The 11,470-nt window shown below is 40.1% G+C and overlaps 1 protein-coding gene across 1 annotated transcript; it reads left to right on the top strand.

Moving 5' to 3' along the window:
* Nucleotides 1-2,972: 2,972 nt before the first annotated feature.
* Nucleotides 2,973-10,256, top strand: LOC131768970 (glutathione hydrolase 1 proenzyme-like). Its single transcript, XM_059084685.2, has 8 exons — nt 2,973-3,218; nt 4,596-5,044; nt 5,677-5,869; nt 6,188-6,492; nt 7,075-7,199; nt 7,756-7,943; nt 8,674-8,914; nt 9,032-10,256. Exons 1-8 carry the CDS (start codon nt 3,193-3,195, stop codon nt 9,299-9,301), a joined length of 1,797 nt encoding a protein of 598 aa, XP_058940668.2. The 5' UTR covers nt 2,973-3,192; the 3' UTR covers nt 9,302-10,256.
* Nucleotides 10,257-11,470: the final 1,214 nt, after the last annotated feature.

Genomic DNA, 11,470 nt, shown 5'->3' with positions numbered 1-11,470 from the left:
AATAAGCAACCCTAACTTTGACAAAAACAAAAACGAGATCTTGTTAAGAGCTTCTATCAAAACTTATGTCTTGACTGGTCGTAACGTTGGAAACTACCTACTATAGGAAAGCCACAGTTTCTTCACATGCCACAATCCTACCAGCGCCTAGCCCCATAAGTCAGCGATTGTCATGATTGTGGCCAGGATAAAATGTCGAAATTCAGCATTCCTGCTCATGCAAAATGAACGAGTAAATGATTGAGGCCATCGCATTAAAGGAATTTTTCGTACGACTGACTAGCAGATTTTGGAATGAAGAATCCCCCTGATGATCAACATTTTTGAGCCTGTGTTTGTTAACTTTTGACGTTTAAATTCTGGCGATAACCTACGAAATCAATATGCCAATAACACGGTTTACCAATGGAGGTACCCTTGACGTCGTTGGATTATAAATCTCTTTACCTTTTCAACTCCTTTGTAGGCATTTCATGCTAGGATGACCTCTGTAGAGGCGTGTCTTACTCAACAGTTCTCGACGAAAACAAGAAGACGTTGACACTAAATAAAGCTAAACAATACTGGTAACCTCAGCTTTCTGTTTTTAAACTTCACGTACCATCTCGAGGCTGAAGTAGACAACACCAGGTTGTAGTCTCTCTCGATCTGTAAATGATCAATCAATTAAAGCTTCTAATTTTTTTTCCCACTGGTATTCAAAAACCGCAATATATTCCTTTCAGTAGCCGTGAAAATGTAGCCAGTCGAAGGGCACGGCCCGGTTATTTAAACAGCGGCTAACGCTATCCAACGGATTATCGCCATCCTTCGAAAACTGTCAACAAAATGTACTGCGCTATCCACAGGATAGAGATTTAGCTAGTACATAGTGTTATCACCCCTCGAACAAATGGGGGCCAGAAGAACAGAGCTGGCCTTACTGTCAGTCCACCCAACGTAACTGACTGCTTGTTTCCCGCGTGCTATCTCACGTGACTTCGTAGCAACTTCAGCCAACTACGAACTACTTAACATCGGAACGAAATTAACATCTTTTCTTTTTGTCTCTTATCAGTTGGGCTTTATCTGCATAAAATTTAGACGAGTTATCATGGACAGGAGCCCACCACTTAGGCTCCTGCATTGGATAGACAATAAAGAGAGCGGAGGGGAGGGAAGGCATAGTGATGCTGTGGCACCACATGGACAGGTTAAACCTGAAGCGGACAACCTGATACATATTTATGTCAGAGAATGCTGCAAACTGAGGGTGATCAGTGAAGTTATAGGCAAACTATTGTCAGGAGCGTAGTATTTTTAACTTTTTGCCGGTAGGAGACTGATCTGAAACCTAGAATAATAGCAATAGTTACTTGTCCTTCATACATTCACCTCAAATGTGTACGCTCGATGCAATGCTCGCCCTGACTCGTCCACTTCATTGCACGCTACGTTCTTCATCCGCCTGTGAACGACAAGGCCAAGTCTTCAACCCGATGCGAGCAACTCCATTTGTCAGTGCTTGCTTGACTTTATATGCTTGTCGATTGAGCTTTTCTTTAATGAAAGGGTCTTACTACAAGCATTACAACGCAGATTTCCACTCACCACTGCGAAATGTTGTTTTGGATAGTCTTTCATGCGATCTCAGGCGCATGTTGTGTTTCCATTCCCTGAGGACGAGGTCGAGCTACCGCTTCCTCGTTGTTTGTATTTGCCCTCGTTGACGTGAATTTTTACGTTTTCTAGAAATTGAAGCTCTTGCAGGACTACTAAGAGTTGCCCCAGTGGCTATGGTAACCTCAATAGGGTCAATATCTGTATTATTTTAATTTTCCTCGTCAGACATTTCAGCCTCTAATTGTGATGCCTCGCAAATACCAAGATGGTGGGGGGGAAGCTCTATTGTTGGAGCGAATAACCGCTGGATGTAAGCGCCCGTGATATAGATAGCTGCTGGCTAGTTCGTGGGCGCACGTGTTATTTTATAAATTATTTGGACGAACGTACGACATCCTTAGTTTTGACCACTTTTAATAAAAAACCTTTTAGTAAAGACCTTTTTGATGGTTTGGTCAGTTTTTAGCTATTTGTTGAATTAAAAGTTGCCAAGGAAGGTAAAAGTTGTTCTAAGTTGCTCATAGTACAAAAAGTTGCTCAAAAGTTGCCGAGCACAATCTATTTATGCCTAACGGAAAGGGATGCCGCTATAGTAAAAAATAGTAACCTCGAGAAAAATCCTGTCGAATTTCTTACCCCAATCCGAGTCGCATTGTCTGACGGGATGTAAGGTGTTCCACGTTCTTACGCGCGTAGGATCCATCAATCATTTCCCAACCCCCTTTGGAAAAATTTTTTAGTGAATCTATCAAACGTTTACTGAGGGCAAAGATGGTCTCATGGCAGTATTCGGTTTAAAAATTATCTCCAAGTTTCTCCGAAAACCGTCTCAAAAGTTACAACATAGTATTTTTTGGGTAGACTCGAACTACGTCGACTGACGACAAAAAAATTCTCTAGTCTGTTCGAATTACATGGTGCTGGAACACGCACCCAATATTTCCCCTTTTTGACAGACTTTCTCGTCTGAGAAAACCTAAGGAAAATAAAACAATCTCATGTTAGAAATATTCAACTATACTTAAATAATTTCTCTCGGTGTAATATTTCTTTTCCTTTTTTGATGAGAGTAAAACTCCTTTTGGGCGCTTGAACGAAAAATTTCATTTGTATTTGAAGTAGACTGCACTAAGGTCTCCTCAGGTTTCGATCCCAATCCTATTGAAAGGATCTTAGTCCTGATGCAGGATCCCAAGGAGAAAATATTCTTCCCAAGCATCGAGTATTTTTCATACTACTTGCATCACATCTTAGTTGGCGGAAAAAAGTCGTTGGCGCATTATAGAAAGCGGTGTGCGGGGGGGAGAGCGTTGCGTGACATACTAAAGACCGCCCAGAAAGGCCGAGAGGAGATCAAGTAAACATTGAGGGTCACGCAGCGACGATTTCTTATAAATATTTTTTCACTGGCTACCTCTACCTCGTGTGGCTGACCTGTAAAAGAGGGAATCCTTGCAATTAAGGTAAAAATCTCTTCTAAAGACCGTTCTGATAAAACAAATCCGCTGGAACATGATATCTTGTGAAGTCTTGTGACAATAACGTGGGTGAAGCAACGAATCTACGCGCAAGGAAAGAGTCAACTTGACGATGGCAAATTCATCATCAGATGCCGAGTAAGTAGTGATTCGTTTTTAATTTTGATATACAGTACTTGGTGAGGGTAGGATACCTTTGCATTATGGTGCAATTATCCGACGAAGTCCGGGGAGTTTATCCGAGAATGGAAACCCCGCTCATTAAGCTGAAATCGATTGTATAGACACGCCACACGGTGACCCTCCCGTCGCTAAACGTTAAGAACTGCCATCATTTTATCACAGATTGCAAGAACACTTTGAATACAAGAATTGTTTTTATGATGACAAGAGCTTTGAGTGATTAAGAAACTGCCAACCAAATAATTAATTGATACTCTAAATTTAAGAGTTGAAACTACTTACATAGTTTTTAAATTCGCAGTTGGAGTTGGTCGTATTGGCGATTGATGAATAATCTTCTCCGATAATCAACATAAATGTAAAAACAAAACATAGAAGTCTTCGAATCCTCGGTGTGAATATCTCACCGATATTATCGAAGATTTCGTGACGTGACTCGCTGTGTCAACGACATTTTTGACGTCCTTCATAAGTTTACACCCCTGAGAATAAATATAGATATATACACCCGTAAGGTTTTTTTTGATGAGAAAAGAAAAGGTATATATATTTATTGTAAAGTTTCAAATCGCAACGTTTTTGAAAACGGGTGTATATATATTTGCTTACAACAAAAAAATTCGCTAAGAAATATTGGTTCCTTTTTTCTTTACGAAAGCAAACACCGGTTATAAGCATGTCACGCTTCGATAGCTGCATACTTCATAGTTAGTGTTTAATCCCGTCACGCAAGTCGACCAGTGGCTGTAGGTGTTCAAATGACATTTCGATTGATATGCCCACAATTCTCGTCAAAACCCTTGGGACACATACGACAAAACGGTGGAAAACATTTGAGCCAAAGGTTGCCCTTCCCCCCTACTAGTTTGCAAGTTAGTAAAGTTGTTTTTAACATTTTTCTTGGGAGGTGAAGCAATTATCTTCACAAAAGAGATGCAATAAAGGAAATGCAGAAAAAAAGCCTGAAAAAAAAAATTCAGAATCCGACCGTATTCGAGCCCATTCCAGACAGATACCAGCTGAGCTACAAAGCCACATGTTGAGAGTGAGGAAAATTTTAAAAAAATTCTCGTCCACATACAGTTGATTGGTCACAATTAAATGACCTACGTAATAATAGTTGACCCGAGTATGAAATACAAAGTAAAGAAAATATCCTCCCAGTTGAGTTACAGTATAATGAAAGAAATTGCAAAGGAAAAAAAAATTAAAAATAAAAATGAGATCCAAACCCGTGCCTCCGAGACTGTGCTGGTTGGACGCTACTTCCAACTAATCTACGAAGCACAAATGGAACTTTCACTTAAGTAATGACTTATTTGATATGATTAGGATGGGCGTCTCTGAATCGGACTTCAAGCGGAAAAGACGTTGGGCAATTGGTTTAGTAATCATCTATGTCACGGTTGCGGTGGGAACGGGAATCTTCCTTGCTTACTGGTTTACAAGATATCGATCATGGGAAGACAACTACCCACCCGGATATCCCGACACCCTTGGCGGACCGTACAAGCAAGCAAGCGTGGCATCAGACGCCGGCCCGTGCTCGCACATCGGGAAGAACATTCTTCAGCAAAACGGTTCGGCCGTGGACTCCGCAATCGCCACGATGCTATGTGTCGGAGTAATCAATTTACATTCGACAGGGATCGGAGGTGGTGGATTTATGCTCGTATACAATCGGAGTGGTCAAGTCGCTGAGGTGTTTGACTTCAGAGAAACTGCTCCAGCCGCTGCGACAAAGGACATGTTCAAGAATGCAAGTTACAAAGAATTGAACAGTGAGTAAATATCGCGACTTGACGCAAGCGACGTCACTATGGATTGACTTAATAAAATAGCTGTTCGAGGAAGTTCTTCCTCTCCATCGGAAAGGAAGGGCGGTCAATCTTCTCGCGACTCTGCCCCAGCTCTAGGAGGCCAAATAAATTGCGTTTGTCAGAAGTGAACTCCTTACACTGCCATGAATTTTGAAATTTAGTCATTAATTCTTTGTCAACAATATGTAAAGGTTCTCCTACATGGCTCTTGCGTTTAGAGCCCCTCTAAACAAGGTTATAGCTCAGTTAAAAAGATAAATATTGGCTTCTTTTGATTTGAAGTAATTCAAATCAGATTCAAGTCTCGGGCTGATCAAATTTCAGTCTACAGAAGAGGTATAAGCTTAGCTGAGACAAAAAAGGTGCAGTTTTTTCAAGAATTGACGTTCAAGCTGGTCTCCAAGATCTCGGCGCAGGTACCGAAACAGCTAGGTTAACACGCTCTCTTACAAACACTCTCCCTAAATTGCGTTCCCTTCAATTTGTAGAATCCTCTTCTGAGCGCCTCACCAAAATAAAAGTTATAAAAAAAAAAACCGCGACCTACGAATGTTTATCTTCACTTTATCTATTCTATGCATTTGTTTTTCAAGGTACGCTAGCCACAGGTGTCCCAGGTGAAGTGCGCGGTTATCACACAGCCTGGAGAGCGTATGGACGGTTGCCATGGAAACAGCTGGTGCAGCCAGCAATCGACCAAGCAAAGTATGGCTTCCTTATATATCCTTCGCTTTACTTGACGATTTTGAAAAAAGAACATGACATCAGGAAAGATCCCGGGCTGAGGTAAATAACCTTTACTATCGCCTTTCAGTAAATACTCGTGGGCTACTCAGTGGCCTACTGCTTGGTGTGTTAGGGACGGATCGAAAGATCAACATTTGAGGCCTAACTGGCTCGTAGCATTGAGTTCTTGAGCAAGATATTTCACTCTTATAGTGCCTCTCTGCAATCAGGAGTATGGATTGATAATGACAAAATATCTGGAAAACCTGACGAAATACTAAGAGGTAACCTGCGTTAGCACACCATCAAGGGAAACTTAGTTGAAACTTTTTGGTCTTTAAAGGTACGCTTAATAGTTTTATAACACTCTTTTTTCAGAGAACTATTCGTTGATAAGAAAGGAAACCTGAGACAATTAGGCGACAATGTCACCAACCTACAATACGCGAGATCCCTCGAGGTGATACGAGACAATCCCGAGAGCTTTTACAACGGATCTTTGGCTAACAAAATCGTCCGAGACATTAGAAAGCGAGGCGGGATCATCACTTTGCAAGACCTGAGAGAGTACAAAGTTATCAGAAGAAAGGCAATTATTAACCAGTTGAATGACATGACTTGGTATACAGCCCCCCCGCCCGCCAGCGGTCCTGTGATAACTCTCATATTGAACATTCTGAAAGGTAAGGGTTAACAGAGTCTAAATGAGGGACCATCAAAGGAGATCAGCCTTATGGGGGATCAGGTAAATTTTGTCGTCACACAACCAAAATTTTCATTACGACATTACATCTCCGTTGCTGATAACTATGCCAGATTCATCATAGTTATTGCGAGTGACTGGCTTCTAATTGTAGTCCTTTATAGTGGTCCAATCATGCGTGGAAAAATGGCGACCGTTTGAAGGGCCTATTCCAGCATATCTCAAATTTGAACAACTGTACGAACAATTTTAAACGGGGTATGCGTCCGATTGGTTACCCAATATTAAATTGGTTTTTAGACCGCTTCTTGGAGTTGAAAAACAGGGCGGCAGGGTGGGGTCTCTGAACAATGGCTTGCTAACACTGACAATGACTTGCAGAAAAAATTATTTTTCGAAGTTCCTTTCGTACATTTCTAAGAGAAGCTTCACGAAACAAAATTCTAATATCGGTGACTGTCTATTGATCTTTTTTAAAGAGGGATTGAAAAGAGTACTACTAGTGTTTGTGATATGACACTATGTGTAAGAAGTAACATTTGAGAATGACGCTTTTTTTCAGGTTATAACATGACTTCACAATCGCGTAATTCTTTGACGTTTCATCGTATTATTGAGGCTTTCAAATTTGGTTTTGCTTGGAGATCACGCCTTGGGGACCCGGCCTTTAACGTCGGCATGAATGAGGTAAGAAATATGTTAACAATTAACCTGGTATTTCTCTGTAATTAGGCAAATATGCAAAAGTTTGCGATCATGCGCTCGAATTGTAGGTTAGAACTGGCAAAAATACACAAATGAATCTATGGGGGCTTTCCAAGAGACAATGACTTGCTGTTTTATGTTATAAGCAAGAAGAAGACCTCAAACTTGCTCGCACGTTTTTGTGGTACATTCCAAGTGGGGAGGGGGCGGGGGGGGGTGTCATTGTGATATTCTCGGATGCTTTAATAGTGAGACAACTTTTTTTATACGAGAGGAGAGATAAGAAATCGTAATGATGGGAATTAAATGTGGCAAGCAAAGGTAGTTAGTTCAGCCGCTTGTGGAATTTTGGTGGCGTCTATGCGCATTACGAATAATTTAACCTTTCCCCCCCCCCCCCCCCCCATTTCCTCTCCCACTACTTCGAAACCTCAACGGAGGGCATGACTTTGAAATTGCCCCATCGTAAACAGCTGGTTGTGAGTCTCGAAGTCATGTATAATAATCAAACTTCAATTTCTGTGTTCACGTTTTACAGACAGTCTCCAAGATGACAAATCAGACGTTTGCCGAGTTATTGCGTCAAAAGATTTGGGACAACCAAACACACAGCAACGCTTCTTATTACGGAAAATTCCAGTTTGAAAGAGACCACGGTACTTCTCATCTCTCTGTTTTGTCTCCGAACGGTGATGCTGTGGCTCTTACATCGACCATAAACTACTAGTGAGTTAACCCCTTACACCCTAACATCAGCATGCATATTCTCCATACTGCTCTCTATATAGTTCCTAAGGTGCTGACAAGGAGTATTTTTTAACAGTCAAGAGTTGCTTCAGTGGGTAATCATTTCCCATATTCTTTTGACCTTCACACTTTATTCAGTTGTATATTGTTGGGGGAAATAAAGTGCTAGTCGCTCTGAGGGGTCAAGGGTTAAATGGTACGAGGAATGATGGTCGACCAAACAATTTAAGTCTCACTAGCCCAAAGCTTTTTTGCAGGCAGATATTATTTACATGGTACAAAGTGGCTAAGAATATGGAATGATCTAGGGGGAACTAAATACGAGTAGAAATGACGTATACAGAGTACAATTCTCACCAGCTTAATGGTTCATTGCTCAAAGAGCTTATCCTAGTTTAAACAGCATGAATTGACCAAGAGTATGAAATGATTTAGAAAGTCCATATTTGATATCAATCTTCCCTCTCCCCCCCTCTTTTCAATTCGTGAGGTTTTCTTGATAGTTCCATTATTGTGAAAGTATGATCAAGGAATAGTGGCCAAGTTTTCAACCAGAGAGAGCAAAGGTATATTACTATCATTCTAGTTCCTAATCTGTTTTGATGGATTCATCCCAAATACATCGCATGCACAACCTATGCTGCCACGTTCCTCAAGGTTTCACGTTCGTATGTTGTATAACTACTTCTTCTTTTTCTTCATTCGATAGTTTTGGGTGCAAATTTCGTTCCACAGTAACTGGGATAGTCTACAACAACGAGATGGGTGATTTTTCTACACCAGGCCAGTTAAACCCAGATGAGATCAAACCGTCCAAGAGCAACTATATCAAGCCTAGAAAAAGACCTCAGTCCTCCATTAGCCCTGTTATTTTCACTGACGGAAGTGGCAGAGTAAAACTGGTGGCTGGCGCGTCTGGAGGACCGCACATTACAACAGCGGTTTCTCTCGTAAGTTAAAATTAAGACATTCCAAAAAAAGCCATATAAATCTTATCTCTTAAAATGCAAAATAATACATCGTTATTTGATCTGCTGAGAATTATTATTTTCTACATACTTTTGCAGACGGTTGTGAACCAGCTGTGGTTGTCACGTGGCATTTCTAACGCTGTCAACGATCCACGAGTCCATCATCAACTCTTTCCAAATACGGTCATTATAGAGGAGTCCCCCTACACCATTCCCATACGGATTCAAGATGGTTTAAGAGCCCGCAAACATAATATCACAATAGAGAGTTACTTTGCATCTGTGCAGGCGGTTGTTCGAGAAAAAGATGAAGAAATATTTGGGAAAAGTGATCCGAGAAAGTATGGATGGCCAGACGGCTTCTAAACTGATAACAAACTCTGATCTCTTCTCAGACAGTACACCAGTTTTACCAAAGATTAATTTTTGGCCGTTGGGGACATTTCACGCTCTATCAGACACTTACTCACAGATGGAAGTTTTAAGATCTACGATAATAAAACTAATTTCTTGTAACTCAGAGGGAACCTTGCTCTTTCGTCTTTCAATCTTTATACCGCTTTTCTGGAAGGCACAACGGAGCCGATTCTCAAAATAACTACTCCCTATTCTCAGGTCAACTGTCAATGTTAATGTCGCTTGCTATTCCTTTGACGAGACGCATGCAACACTCGCTTCTCGAAATTCACTTCACTATATACATCTATCCGTAGGGATTCCCGTAACGCTATCACCTTTCTGTTTATTGCAATTTAAGGTAAAGATGTCACATAACAAAGTGTAACGGAAACCTTTGTCCTGGAGAAAAGGGAAGAGATGAAATTCAGATTTCCGCCAAAGATAGTAATGTAATGCGAACATTTTCCATATTTATTCCTGTTGCTTTTTTGTCATTAAAATCATAAAATAAAATTTGTAAAAATTGAAAGGAAGACTCAGAGGGCGTCTTAAAAAACTCATTAATCTGCTAGAGAGCTACTATAATCCTTTGCTTTATCAGTTGAGGGAGGGCAAGAACAAGAAGTCATGTTAATAACGTTAACTGCTGACAACTCTTCACTACTGCCCTCTGCATAAGATAAAGTATCTACAAACCTAGAATGAAATGCTGTCACAGAACACAATTTTCTCCCTCAAAAATTGTAAGTCATAAACAGTTTCGATCCTCCTTTTCCTTTATTGAATGTTATTGCTTTTGCTATAAAATTTGTTTGTGAGGAAAAAAATCTCAGACACCACTCGGTAAGTGGGGGGAAGAGGGAGATTAGTGGGGGAAGTGAGGGAAGAGGAGACCCATTGTTAAATAAAAACAAGTACTGGAACAATTTAAGTCGAGACTGTGCATTACGAGTAAACTTAAGTAAATGATTTAGATCGATTTTCAGAATAAAATTCTATGACTGAAATAAAACTGCTAGGGATAAATTCTAAAGATTTTTGTATATTCACAACAATTCCATACAAACAAACATACCAACAAATGTTTCTAGATTTTCAAAGTTCTTTCTAAAATAAAAAAATGTATATCATTAGTGAAACAAAATGGTTAAAATATTTCCATGCATCTCTATCTAAAATGCAAATGAAAATGCCATTCGCTGTCCACGAAATTTTCACTATCCAAATAACCCATTTTGTCTTTACTCTTAAATTTATAGGAGTCAAGATGTGATTCTTAAATCTTGAAAAAATCATCTTAAGGTTTTTTCAAGAGTGGCATTTGTGACTTGTTCCATTTTTATTTCCTTTCGCCTCACCGGCTTTTGCCTTCCTTGACAAATTAGTCTCTTTAACACCGCAATACGAGCCTCCCCACCCACCCCCTACTGCTTCTATAACGTTACAGTTTGACCAATATTTGGGAAAAAATATTAACGTCACATATTATTTTCAAATGCACTTTTAAATGCAATTACAATGCAACAACATACAATCTGAATGACGGACGATTAGAAAAAAACCATGGCAAAAACCAAGGAAAATTGCAATTCTTGTCTATCTGAGCTCACCAAAACCACAAAAACAACTCTTCTGCATTCAGGACAGAGTAGAGCATTCGTTCGTAAGATCTCGTTCAAGCAGTGAAGACAGAAACTGTAGCTGTAACTGTTTTGGTTCAGCAAATATGGTCATACACATGGAACACGAGACTTCTTCGTGAAGATTGTCAAGCAAGGTTTTAATAACTATGTCTGAGTACAAAAATAGGTCCGCAATGCGTACATGTGTGGCTTACGAAATTGAGCTGCTTTTTAGTGCCTGGTGTCTCATTGGGTTTCTATTAGAAGAGCTAATATCTGATTACCATTCGATAGTTTTCAATATTTCAATAACACAAGATAACTAGCATACAAAAGTCCTGAAATGTTCATTCTGAAGATAAGTTATTGGCCAAACTTTGTTATGGAGGTCTCATTTTGACTACAAAGGTTGCACATGTAACCCGAGGATTTAAGGAACTGAAAAAACATCAGCATAACCTCCCATAGTGGTCTGATAGATTCAGTCATGAATATGTTTACGTAACGAAGTGGA

The sequence above is a fragment of the Pocillopora verrucosa genome, chromosome 2 (genome assembly GCF_036669915.1).
Source record: "Pocillopora verrucosa isolate sample1 chromosome 2, ASM3666991v2, whole genome shotgun sequence".
Lineage (NCBI taxonomy): Eukaryota > Metazoa > Cnidaria > Anthozoa > Scleractinia > Pocilloporidae > Pocillopora > Pocillopora verrucosa.
This window is presented reverse-complemented; position numbering and strand designations above follow the sequence as displayed.